The following is a 14502-nucleotide window of genomic DNA, read 5'->3' as shown; positions in this document are numbered from 1 at the left end:
CAGGACAAAATTTACATGAGGTTTATCACCAGTAATCTTTTAAAAATTATATATATATGTACATGTATATCTGTGCGTATACATACAGATACATATATTTGAAGACCTCTCAAAATGGCTCACCCTTCACCAGTAGTTACATCAAGATAATGTTTCTGTGTGTGCACACGTGCCTTTTAAATAATATCTATAGGCCAGGTGCGGTGGCTCACACCTGTAATCCCAGCAGTTTAGGAGGCCAAGGCGGGTGGATCACCTGAGATCAGGAGTTCGAGACCAGCTTGGCCAACACGGTGAAACTCCGTCTCTACTAAAAATACAAAAAATTAGCTGGGCGTGGTGGTGGGCACCTGTAATCCCAGCTACTCGGGAGGCTGAGGCAGCAGAATCACTTGAACCTGGGAGGTGGAGGTTGCAGTGAGCCGAGATCATGCCACTGCACTCCAGCCTGGGCAACAAAAGCAAAGCTCCATCTCAAAAAATAACAATAAAATAACAATAATATCTATAGCCATTTTAATTACTTTATCAGCAATAAAGGCAAGAACCAGAAAGTAATTGCTTTATATGGCCTAACAATTAAAGGTCACAAACTCTACATGCTGATTAAAAAATAATGCAGAAATTTCCTGGCAGAAATTTCCAGCCTACACCCCTGAATAAGCCTGTGTGTAGCAGGACTGTTGGTTTCCAACCCTGAGCCATTCTTTCTTCCTTTTTCTCCAACAAAAGCTCCTTTCATTTAGGCATTGTGATGTCCTGTGAGAGTCAGAAATCAGCCCCTGCCTGAGAAGTCTCCAGTTGCGCTGGACACAGTGGAGAGAACCTGGTTCTTGTGGCCATTACTGAGTCCCTAGAATAACACTCCTGCAGTCACCTGTCTTCAAGATGTCTCCTGTGAAATAATGCATTTTCCTCATTGTTTAAAGCAGTTCATTTGGGTTTTCTTCTTTCTTGCAGTGAAAATAATCATAACTAATACAAAGTTTATTTACTATTCTTTGTTGGACAGTTTTAATGTTGAGTTACCTATTCTCCAAGCCTAAAACATATTCAAGGAGTAAATTAGATAGGAGAAAATGAGGTGCTTCACACATACACTCCTAAGAACAGAAAACAGCTGATGATGTGGGAGCAAAGAAGTGGACTTCTGAAAAATAAAGTAAGAAACAGGAATAAGGCCAGGCATGGTGGCTCACGCCTGTAATCCCAGCACTTTGGGAGACTGTGGCAGGTGGATCACAAGAGTCAAGAGATCAAGACCATCCTGGCCAACATGGTGAAACCCTGTCTCTATTAAAAATACAAAAAAATTAGCTGGGCATGGTGATGCATGCCTGTAGTCCCAGCTACTTGGGAGGCTGAGGCAGGAGGATCAGTTGAACCCGGGAGGCGGAGATTGCAGTGAGCCGAGATCATACCACTGCACTCCAGCCTGGCAACAGAGTGAGACTCTGTCTCAAACAACAATAACAACAACAAGAAAAAACAGGAATAAAAAGTTAAAAATACAGAACTCAGGGTCATTTGGTACCAGAGCAGAGAATGCCACACACCTCAAAAGCCCATGACATTATTGTATTAAATAGCAGAATAATATTGAACTAATTCGTTTAGAGGAATTTCCAGCTAAACCAATCATTATTTTGTTTTTTCTACATAAGGGTTGAGCTACAATTATCCAAAGAAAAACAACAAGAGCTCATTAGAACCACTCGTTCACTGAGAGTCCCGGGAGTCTTGGCTTTTACTCTACATGGACACCAGAAAGCATGGGTCGAGAGTGCTTTGGAACTCCGCCTCCCGGGTTCAACTGATCCTCCTGCCTCAGCCTCTCAAGTAGCTGGGACTACAGGCATGCACCACCATGCCCAGCTAATTTTTTTGTATTTTTAATAGAGACAGGGTTTCACCATGTTGGCCAGGATGGTCTTGATCTCTTGACTCTTGTGATCCACCTGCCACAGTCTCCCAAAGTGCTGGGATTACAGGCGTGAGCCACCATGCCTGGCCTTATTCCTGTTTGTTACACTGTGCCCAAAAGCCACATTACAGAAAGTGATTGGGTCCCAAGGTCGGTGCACAAAGCTCACTTGAATCCAAATGGACCTGAAGCATGTAGGGAACTACGGGGGTTGAGTAACGGGGTTACGAAAATAGATGATGTGAACCTACTGGAGATTACAGTGCTGTTCAGAGGGCAGACCTATGTCATCTTACTCAGAATAAGGAGGTGCTTTCTAACAAGGCCACACCACAGGGAACACGCTGCCCAGAAAGCTGCCTGCCTGTCTCTGGACAGTGTAAGTGGAGGCCGGCTGGTGATCTGTGCTGGAGAACAGACCTCTCTATCAGGTGAGAGACTGGAAGAGATGACCTGTAAGGTCTCTTCCAATTCTGTTCCCAATTTTCCCATATCCATGTGGGTTCTGAGGGGTCAAAAAGACAATGAATAGTTGCTGCTCTGTTCCTCATCAGTGAGGTGCCTGACAGGAGATATACGCCAACAGCACGGCTGATCCCTCCTCTCCAGTCTCTGCCCATCCCGCCACTGCCTGAAATCTCCAGGCAAGCGTTCAAGGAAGTCATCACAAAGGGCAGCAGCAGTGGGCAGGACATCCTTGTGGCCATGGTGGGGAAAATGAAATGTGTGCACACTTGCTAGCTTCTCCTGCTAGCTAGTCTTGAATTTTGGCTCCCATATGTAATGAAATGCAGTACTCCTCCAAACCCTGGGTCAGCCAAACCTTCCACATGGAGCCTTCTCTGAGAGTCTTCCTGGACAAAATTAGTGATTCTTCCTCAGAACGCTGTAGCAGCCTCTTGCGCCTCCTTTGTAATTCTACATTATAGTTATTTGGGGGCACGTTTTCTCTTTCCTACCAGGATGTAAGATTCTACAAGCAGGAACCATGAGAGCCTTGTTAGCCTTGTTAAAGACAGGGGGAGAGGGGAGGAATTGGCTCTTTCTATCTGAGAGCCAACTAATCAGTTTTGAAGCAATTAGGCAAGTGTACCAAGGATGGGTTTTGGAGATAATATTCATTCAACATTAATATTAATTCATTCACATATAGGCATACTTTGTTTTACTGTGCTTCACTTTATTGCCTTTTGCAGATATTGTACTTTGTACACCTTGAAGGCTTGTGGTAATGTTGCATTCAGCAAGTCTATTGGCACCATTTTTCCAACAACATGACTCACTTTGTGTCTCTGTGTTACATTTTCGTTATTCTCACAATATTTCAAACTTTTTTTTTTTTTTTTGGAGACAGAGTCTCGCTTTGTTGCCCAGGCTGGGGTGCAGTCAGTGGCGCGATCTTGACTCATTGCTACAACCTCCACCTCCTAGGTTTAAGCAATTCTCCTACCTCAGCCTCCTGAGTAGCTAGGACTATAGGCACCCACCGCAGCACCTGGCTAATTTTTTTTTTTTGCATTTTTTTAGTAGAGACGGGGTTTCACCATGTTGCCCAGGATGATCTTGAAGTCCTGAGCTCAGACAATTCTCCTGCCTTGGTCTCCCAAAGTGGTAGGATTACAGGCTTGAGCCACTGCACCCAGCCCAAACTTATTATTATTATTATATCTGCTATGGTGATCTGTGATAAAAAAAAATGTGTGATGTTACTATTGTAATTGTTTTGGGGGTACCGTGAAACGTGCTCATATAAGACAATACACTTAATTGATAAATGGTGTGTGTTTTCTGACTGCTTCACAGATAAAATGTTCTCTCATTTCTCTCCTTCTCCTTGGGCCTCGCTATTCCTTGAGACACAACAGTATTGCAACTAGGTTAATTAATAACCTTACAGTGGCTTCTAAGTGTTTAAGTGAAAGGAAGAGTTGCACGTCTCTCATTTTAAACCAAAAGCCAGACATGATTAAGCTTGGGGAGGAAGGCACACTGAAAGCTCAGGAAGTCTGAAAGCTAGGCCTGTTGATGAAACAGTTAACCAAGTTGTGAATGCAAAGGAGCGTTAAAAGTGCTACTTCAGTGAACACACAAATGCTAAGAAAGTGCAACAACCTTATTGCTGATATGGAGAAAGTTTTAGAGGTCTGAATAGATGATCAAAGCAGCCGCAACATTCCCTTAAGCCAAAGCCTAATTCAGAGCAAGATCCTAACTCTCTTCAATTTCATGAAGGTTGAGAGAGGTGAGGAAGCTGTAGAAGAAAAATTGGAAGCTGGCAGAGGTTGATTCACGAGGCTTAAGGAAAGAAACTGTCTCCACAACATAAAAGTGCAAAGTAAGGCAGCAAGTGATGATATAGAAGATGAAGCAAGCTGTCCAGAAGACCTAGGAAAGCTCATTGATGAAAGTGGTACACTAAACAACAGATTTTCAATTACAAAACAGCCTTCTATTGGAAAAATAGACTTCTTCCATCTAGGACTTTCATAGCTAGAAAGGAGAGTCAAAGGCTGGATTCAAAGCCTCAAAGGACAGGCTGACTTTCTTGTTAGGGGCTAATGCAGCTGGTGACTTTAGGTTGAAGCCAATGCTCATTTACCATTCTAAACATCCTAGGACCCTTAAGAATTATGTTAAATCTACTCTCCCTGTGCACTATAAATAGAACAATGAAGCTTGAATGACAGTATATCTGTTTATAGCATGGTTTACAGAGTATGTTAAGCCTACTGACGAGACTTACTGCTCAGAAAAAAAGATCCCTTTCAAAATATTAGTTCTTATTGAGAGTGCTCCTGGTTACCCAAGAGCTCTGGTGGATATGTACAAGGAGATGAAGGTTGTTTTCATGCCCAACACAACATCCATTCTGCAGTCCATGACTTTCACATCTTATTACTTAAGAAATACATTTCAGCTCAGGAGGCTGAGGCATGAGAATTGCTTGAATGTGTGAGGCAGAGGTTGCAGTGAGATGAGATCATGTCATTGCGCTCCAGCCTGGGTGACAGAGCAAGACTCCAGTCTCAAAAATAAATAAATAAATAAATAAACAAACAAAAAGAACATTTCATAAGACTATAGCTACCGTAGATAGTGATTTGTCTGATGGATCTGGAGGAAGTAAATTGAAAACTTCCTGGAAAGGATTCACCTTTCTGGATGCCATTCTAGAACATTCAAGATTCATGGGAGGAGGTTGAAATATCCACATTAACAGGACTTTGGAAGAAGTTGAGCCCAACCCTCATGAATGTTACTCCTCCTTTCCCATAGCCAAACATCTATAGGATAGAGCCAGTTTTCCTCTGATTTGGCATTAGTTCTGGCTCTCGTCTTCCCAACTAAGTCTCTGCATCAGCCTTCTAGTGGCTTTTAGTCTCTGATGCACAAGCCATTTCCTTGCTAATCCCATGATCCTTATAAAACCCAGATCTTATTATGTCATTTCTCTGCTTAACTATCCATGTTGAGGAAATAAAGATAAAAACAAAACGACATAGCGTTTTCCCATCACAGGATTATCATTAAAATTAAAGTCTGCTCATATCAAGCATTTTTCCAGGGTATGGAGAAGAAGGTTCTCATGCACAGCTGGGAGTATCAATTGGTGTCATTTGGAGGTCTTTTAAACAGTGTGAACTAAAACTTTAAAGGCACATACCCACCAACTACAGGGTTCTGAGTCTACTCAGAGGAACCTTCCTAAGAAAATGAAGGAGGTATACCGAAGACATTTATTGAACCTTATTTAGAAAAGGAAAACCTCAAAAACCCGAATGCAAAGCAATGAGGAGATGGCTAAACTGGTATATCCATGTTCTAAAGTAGCATGCAGTATTAAACACATGGTCTATGAGGGGTCTTCACAAAGTTCATGGAAAATGCATATTATAAAAAATTATACATGGAGTTCAAAAAATTTTTGTACCAAAATAAACTTGTGCTAACTTGTTATAGCATGTCTGAACAGAATCTAGTTTGAGGCACTAAGAAGATAAGACATCAGAAACATTAGGTTTGACAAGAACCTCTATCAGAGCAACATGAGTTCTGCTAAAATTGAAGCAAGAACAAACATCAAATTTATGGTGAAGGTTGAGTAAAAACATTGTGACATCACTGATGCTTTACAAAAAGCTAATGGGGACAATACTCCAAAGAAATCAGCAGTTTGCAACTGGATAACTCATTTTAAGAAGGGACAAGACAATGTCGATGGTGAAGCCCTCAGTTGTGGACATCAATTCATGTCAATTTTACATCAATTTGCCAGGAAAAAATTTGTCTTGTTCATGCCCTAATTTATCTTGTTCACGGACCAACCACTAACAGCACAAACAATAGCCGACACCACAGACACCTCAACTGGTTCAGCTTACACAATTCTGACTGAAAAATTAAAGTTGAGCAAACTTTCCACTTGGGTGCCAAAACCTTTGCGCTCAAATCAGGAACAGACAAGAGCAGAGCTTTCAATGGAAATTTTACACATGTGGGATCAAGATTCTGAAGCATTTCTTTGAAGAATTGTAATAGAAGATGAAACGGTTTTACCAGTGCAATCCTGAAATCAAAGCACAGGCAAAGCAATGATTACCAAGAGGTAGCAGTGCTCTAATCAAAGCAAAAGTGGGCCAATCAAGAGCACAGGTCTTGGCAACAGTTTTTTGGGCTGGTCCAAGCATTTTGCTTGTTGACTTTCTGAAGGGCTAAAGAACAACAATATCTGCTTATCATGACAGTGTTTTGAGAAAGTTAGCCAAAGCTTCAGCTGAAAAATTCCTGGGAAATCTTTCCCAGAGAGTCCTTCTGCACCATGACAATGTTCCTGCTCATTTCTCTCATCAAACATGGGCAATTTTATGAGAGTTTCAATAGGAAATTATTAGGCAACTACCTTTCAGTCCTGATTTGGCTCCTTCTGACTTCTTTCTGTTTTCTAATCTTAGTAATATTTCAAGGGCATCCATTTTTATTCATCTCGTGTAAAAAAGACCACATTGACATGGCTAAGTTCCTAGGACTCTCAGTTATTTAGGGATAAACTAAATGGTTGGTATTATCACTCACAAAAATGTCTTGAACTTGATGGAACTTAGGCTGAAAATTAAGGTGTTTGTATATATACTTTATATATATATACACATATATGAACTGATGTTCTTGAGCCATATGTTTATATTTTGAATTTTTATCTTTTAATCTTATTTTTCCACAAATATTTTCAAGTCTCTTCATATGTCTAAATATACTGACGTGGAAAAACGTTTTATAACAATATGCTATGGGCTGAAGTCTCCCTCATCCCCAAGTTCATATGTTGAAGTACCTCAGAATATGACTATATTTGGATATAGGACTTTTAAAGAAGCAATTAAGGTAAAACGAGGTTCTATGGGTGGGCCATAATTCAATACAACTGGTGTCCTTATAAGATAAGGAGGTTAGGACAGAGGCAGACACAGACAGAAGGAAAACCATGTAAGGACGCATGGAGAAGGCAGCCATGTGCAAGCCAAAGAGAGAGGCCTCAGGAGAAATCAACCTTGCCAACACCTTGATCTTGCCCTTCCAACCTCCAGAATTGTAAGAAAATAAATTTCTGTTGTTTAAACCACCCAATCTGTAGTAATTTATTACAGCAGCCCTAGAAATTACACAATATTAGATGTTTTTTATGGGTGTGTATAGATGCATGTGATATATGGAAAACAGAATTATAAGGGCCCATCTCTACAGTGGTTACCATTAGGGAGGAAATGGGATTGAGACTGAGATTGCGAATAGTGGCTGAAGGGGATTTTAGTCTTAAAAATCAGGTTTCACATCATATGTTCTCACCGATATGTGAGCTAAGCTATGAGGATGCAAAGGTATAAGAATACAATGGACTCTGGGGACTTGAGGGGAAGAGTAGGAGGGGGGCGAGGGATAAAAGACAACATATATGGTGCAGTGTATACTGCTCGGGTGATGTGTGCACCAGGATCTCACAAATCACCACTAAAGAGCTCACCCATGTAACTGAATGCCACCTGTCACCCAATAATTTATGGAAAAATAAAATAAAATTTTAAAAATCAGGTTTTAATTTTTATAATGAGAAAATACTTATCAATTTTTTAATCCCTCTTTTATGGCACTTCATTGACTATAGTATGCAATGGTTTTCACTACCTGGATCCAACTGTTTTTGAAGCTTTATTTCATGTCCAATCCCATCTCCCACCCTTGCACGCCTTTTTACCACACCAGATTATTCCATCCCTCTAATGCCTACATGCCTCAGTCTGTCCCCTCTGCTTGGATTGCTATATGCCATTTCTTCTCTGGAGGCCTGGAGCTGGTCTCCAGAGCTCAGACTGAATGTCACCTGCTTTATAAATATGCTGCAAAAGTCTTACTTGGAAGATTCCCTGAGGCATACTTCTCTGTTCTTTTGACATCTTATTCTCATTTGTACCTCTTGTCCCTAATCAGCGCTGCAGCCAAGTAAATGCTCAATAAATGGTTCCAAATAAATGAATGATTGGAACATTTTCTAGCAGGTTGTTTTTCCATCTAGTGTATCTCAAAGGTCCAACATTTTATTCTGTGTGTATTAACAAACTCCCTAAAGACCAGGGCTATAAATGTGGCATGAGTGAGGCCCTAACCTTTAACTATTCCTTTGATACAATGGGGACAACTATAGTTCTGGGCCAGCCAAGCCCCATTTGTTTTCAGTTTTAGTGAAATCAGCTGAGAATGCATTGCAATTTATTTTATTCAAGTTGTGTGCCCATAAAGGCCGTTAATTAATAATTCACAATAGGTCCAAATAAGAGCGAACACATTCAAAAGCTAGCAGAAGGCAAGAAATAACTAAAATCAGAGCAGAACTGAAGGAAATAGAGACACAAAAAACCCTTCAAAAAATTAATGAATCCAGGAGCTGGTTTTTTGAAAAGATCAACAAAATTGATAGACCGCTAGCAAGACTAATAAAGAAGAAAAGAGAGAAGAATCAAATAGATACAACAAAAAATGATAAAGGGGATATCACCACTGATCCCACAGAAATACAGTCTACCATCAGAGAATACTACAAACACCTCTATGCAAATAAACCAGAAAATCTAGAAGAAATGGATAAATTCCTCGACAAATACACCCTCCCAAGGCTAGACCAGGAAGAAGTTCAATCTCTGAATAGACCAATAACAGGCTCTGAAATTGTGGCAATAATCAATGGCTTACCAACCAAAAAGAGTCCAGGACCTGATGGATTCACAGCCGAATTCTACCAGAGGTACAAGGAGGAACTGGTACCATTCCTTCTGAAACTATTCCAATGGATAGAAAAAGAGGGAATCCTCCCTAACACATTTTATGAGGCCAGCATCATCCTGATACCAAAGACTGGCAGAGACACAACCAAAAAAGAGAATTTCAGACCAATATCCTTGATGAACATTGATGCAAAAATCTCAATAAAATACTGGCAAACCGAATCCAGCAGCACATCAAAAAGCTTATCCACCATGATCAAGTGGGCTTCATCCCTGGGTTGCAAGGCTGGTTCAACATATGCAAATCAATAAATGTAATCCAGCATATAAACAGAACCAAAGACAAAAACCACATGATTATCTCAATAGATGCAGAAAAGGCCTTTGACAAAATTCAACAACCCTTCATGCTGAAAACTCTCAATAAATTAGGTATTGATGGGACGTATCTCAAAATCATAAGAGCTATCTATGACAAACCCACAGCCAATATCATACTGAATGGGCAAAAACTGAAAGCATTCCCCTTGAAAACTGGCACAAGACAGGGATGCCCTCTCTCACCACTCCTATTCAACATAGTGCTGGAAGTTCTGGCCAGGGCAATCAGGCAGGAGAAGGAAATAAAGGGTATTCAATTAGGAAAAGAGGAAGTCAAATTGTCCCTGTTTGCAGATGATATGATTGTATATCTAGAAAACCCCATTGTCTCAGCCCAAAATCTCCTTAAGCTGATAAGCAACTTCAGCAAAGTCTCAGGATACAAAATCAATGTACAAAAATCACAAGCATTCCTGTACACCAATAACAGATAAACAGAGAGCCAAATCATGAGTGAACTCCCATCCACAATTGCTTCAAAGAGAATAAAATACCTAGGAATCCAACTTACAAGGGATGTGAAGGACCTCTTCAAGGAGAACTATAAACCACTGCTCAATGAAATAAAAGAGGATACAAACAAATGGAAGAACATTCCATGCTCATGGGTTGGAAGAATCAATATCGTGAAAATGGCCATACTGCCCAAGGTAATTTATAGATTCAATGCCATCCCCATCAAGCTACCAATGACTTTCTTCACAGAATTGGAAAAAACTACTTCAAAGTTCATATTGAACCAAAAAAGAGCCCACATTGCCAAGTCAATCCTAAGCCAAAAGAACAAAGCTGGAGGCATCACGCTACCTGACTTCAAACTATACTACAAGGCTACAGTAACCAAAACAGCATGGTACTGGTATCACAACAGAGACATAGATCAATGGATCAGAACAGAGCCCTCAGAAATAATGCTGCATATCTACAACTATCTGATCTTTAACAAAAACCTGACAAAAACAAGCAATGGGAAAAGGATTCCCTATTTAATAAATGGTGCTGGGAAAACTGGCTAGCCACATGTAGAAAGCTGAAACTGGATCCCTTCCTTACACCTTATACAAAAATTAATTCAAGACTTACATGTTAGACCTAAAACCATAAAAACCCTAGAAGAAAACCTAGGCAATACCATTCAGGACATAGGCATGGGCAAGGACTTCATGTCTAAAACACCAAAAGCAATGGCAACAAAAGCCAAAATTGACAAATGGGATCTAATTAAACTAAAGAGCTTCTGCACAGCAAAAGAAACTACCATCAGAGTGAACAGGCAACCTACAAAATGGGAAAAGTTTTCACAACCTACTCATCTGACAAAGGGCTAATATCCAGAATCTACAATGAACTCAGACAAATTTACAAGAAAAAAACAAACAACCCCATCAAAAAGTGGGCGAAGGACATGAACAGACACTTCTCAAAAGAAGATATTTATGCAGCCAAAAAACACATGAAAAAATGCTCATCATCACTGGCCATCAGATAAATGCAAATCAAAACCACAATGAGATGCCATTTCACACCAGTTAGAATGGCCATCATTAAAAAGTCAGGAAACAACAGGTGCTGGAGAGGATGTGGAGAAATAGGAACACTTTTACACTGTTGGTGGGACTGTAAACTAGTTCAACCATTGTGGAAGTCAGTGTGGTGATTCCTCAGGGATCTAGAACTAGAAATACCATTTGACCCAGCCATCCCATTACTGGGTATATACCCAAAGGAATATAAATCATGCTGCTATAAAGACACATGCACACGTATGTTTATTGTGGCACTATTCACAATAGCAAAGAGTTGGAACCAACCCAAATGTCCCACAACGATAGACTGGATTAAGAAAATGTGGCACATATACACCATAGAATACTATACAGCCATAAAAAATGATGAGTTCATGTCCTTTGTAGGGACATGGACGAAATTGGAAACCATCATTCTCAGTAAACTATCACAAGGACAAAAAACCAAACACCGCATGTTCTCACTCATAGGTGGGAATTGAACAATGAGAACACATGGACACAGGAAGGGGAACATCACACTCTGGGGACTGTTGTGGGGTGGGGGAAGGGGAGAGGGACAGCATTAGGAGATATACCTAATGTAAATGACGAGTTAATGGGTGCAGCAAAACAACATGGCACATGGATACATATGTAATAAACCTGCACATTGTGCACATGTACCCTATAACTTAAAAGTATAATAAAAAAAAATTCCATTGACCTCTGACTGGGGGGACTCTGATAACCCAGGCCTTACCTTTTCATCAGCTTGGGTGAGCATTCTCTCTCCAGATTCGAGGACGTATGCTTCACGTGCATTGCATTATAGGATGTGTGAGTATAGTCATTTTCATCGCTGTAGTCAGGACCGAGTAACGTCCGGGCCCAAGTTCCCATGTCATAAGGAGGAAGAGTTCCTCCAAATTCGGAGGGCAAAAATTCAGGGTGTATTAGCTGGTGAAGGCTGTTTAAATTGTTTCCATGCAGGAAAATCTGTAAAGAGAAAAAAAAAGTAATTAGCAATACAAAATCCAAAACATACCACCAAGGATTTCATCTGATACACAATTTAGCAATGACAAATTGGATGCACTGCTGGTGATCACAGTGTTTAAAGAGGCATTGATTTTGTGACTGTAGCTTAGTCTTCATGAAATGTTAATTTATTGCTTAGAAAAGGGGCTGAATTAATAGTTGTTAAAAATGAAGTTTATGAACAGATTGAGCATTACTTGGCTGTGGGCCAAATTTACACATACAGTCAGCTCCTAATTATCCCTGCTGGTAAAAGGAGTGATGGTGTAGACCACCTGAAACCCCAGCTATTGCTGGATCTCCAGACTGCTCTGCTCTCCCATCTGTGTGCTCTCACCCAGTCCTCCAGATCCTTCCCCCATTCCCTGGCCTAGACAAAGTTGCAGCTTCTTCCTAATTCGTCTTGGTGATAACTGCCTATTCTGCTTCTTTCCAACCACCCTCCAATTAATTCTTCAGTATCTGCTGACTGCTGACTTCTGTTTTTTTGTTTGTTTGTTTGTTTGTTTGTTTTTCTGATATGTTCATTTACGTCTTGTTTCCCCACAGGGGGAAAATATCTAGAGAAAAAGTTGGTGTTTTCTTACTCCTTTAAAATGCTTCTTAGCTCCTAGGGTGATGTGGGCACAAGGTAGAAGAAAATCAATTCTTATTTAATGGAATCAAAAACCACAGCCTGAGAAGTTATCGTGAGATATTTTTGCTGCAATTTTCCATTTTTGTCTGGATTGGGGACTAAAGTCCAAACAAGTTTGCATCTTCTGAACACACAATACATAGTGACAAAAATTGGTCAAGCAGGAGAGAAGGCACACCTCCAAGTTACAATTATTTCCAGGCAAGTCCACAAAGTGGATGAGCCATGAATAGATAATTAGTGTTGACTGCAATTTAGGAGTTGACTATGAAAGGTGACTTACAGTGCATCCATGTACTGATGTCAGTTCCCACACTTCTTCATGTTGCAGGCATGAAGTAATTATGTGTAACACATAAGGTGCACCCAAGTATAGGATCATCAGGTATACACACATGCATGCACATATACATACAGTATAACTATGATGAAATATAAATGTGGGCCAGGTGCAGTGGCTCGTGCCTGTAATCGCACCACTTTGAGAGGCCAAGGCGGGCAGATCACCTGAGGTCAGGAGTTCGAGACCAGCCTGGCCAACATGTTGAAACCCTGTCTCTACTAAAAATATAAAATTAGCTGGGCATGGTGGCCCACGCCTGTAATCCCAGCTCAGGAGGCTGGAGAAGGAGAATTGCTTGAACCCAGGAGGCGGAGGTTGCAGTGAGCTGAGATCACGCCACTGCACTCCAGCCTGGACAACAGAACAAGACTCCATCTCGGGAAAAAAGAAAAAAAAAAATATATGTATATATATATATATATATATATATATTCTGTCGCCCAGGCTGGAGTGCAGTGGCGCAATCTCGGCTCACTGCAAGCTCCGCCTCCCGGGTTCATGCCATTCTCCTGCGTCAGCCTCCTCAGTAGCTGGATTACAGTGCCCGCCACCACACCCAGCTAATTGTTTTGTATTTTTTTTTTTTTTTTTAAGACGGAGTCTCATTCTGTCGCCCAGGCTGGAGTGCAGTGGCGCAATCTCGGCTCACTGCAAGCTCCACCTCCCGGGTTCATGCTATTCTCCTGCCTCAGCCTCTCCGAGTAGCTGGGACTACAGGCACCTGCCACCACGCCCAGCTAATTTTTTGTATTTTTAGTAGAGACAGGGTTTCACCATGGTCTCGATCTCCTGACTTCGTGATCCGCCTGCCTCGGCCTCCCAAAGTGCTGGGATTACAAGCGTGAGCCACTGCTCCCGGCCATTTTTTTGTATTTTTTAGTACAGACGGGGTTTCACCATGTTAGCCAGGATGGTCTCAATCTCCTGACCTCGTGATCCACATGCCTCAGCCTCCCAAAGTGCTGGGATTGCAGGCGTGAGCCACCACGCCCGGCCTATATGTGATTTTTAAAATACTTACACAGAAGACCTCAATAATAAACACTTGCTACCTTGTTCTATTGTATTGATTTTAACTCATTATGTAATGACATCATTTAAAGATGAAGGGGACAAGAAGTGCTAATTCTTCAGAAGACTACTGGAGAACTTCAGAAAGTATATCAAAATATCGAAATTTCTGATATTGCAGTTGAATATGACTGAATTTTAATAAGAATTATTTCTTTTGAAGAAAGTCACTTTTCTGGCTTTTATAAAACTTTTCAGAGGGTGCTGTATATGAAACATGCTGGAGCGAAATATCAGCCCTGGTGTTTAGCGAAAACATTTGTACCCCTCCACCCAACATGGCCAGTTTTTGAAGGACAAAGAGTGCTGTTAAAGGTGACCTTCCC

The 14502-nt window shown here is 40.9% G+C and overlaps 1 protein-coding gene across 1 annotated transcript in view; it reads right to left on the bottom strand.

Annotated features, from left to right (window-relative positions):
• The window catches only part of CLVS1 (clavesin 1), a 216491-nt gene that overhangs the window by 35782 nt on the left and 166207 nt on the right, over nucleotides 1-14502 (bottom strand). Inside the window, exon 5 of the mRNA XM_012508199.1 lies at nucleotides 11848-12083. Within this exon, the coding sequence (XP_012363653.1) occupies nucleotides 11848-12083 (236 nt within the window). The remainder of the gene's footprint in view (nucleotides 1-11847; nucleotides 12084-14502) is intronic.

Source organism: Nomascus leucogenys, chromosome 16, assembly GCF_006542625.1.
Source record: "Nomascus leucogenys isolate Asia chromosome 16, Asia_NLE_v1, whole genome shotgun sequence".
In the NCBI taxonomy this organism is placed as follows: domain Eukaryota; kingdom Metazoa; phylum Chordata; class Mammalia; order Primates; family Hylobatidae; genus Nomascus; species Nomascus leucogenys.
The sequence above is the reverse complement of the archived record's forward strand: the minus strand, read 5'-3'. Positions and strand labels throughout refer to the sequence as shown.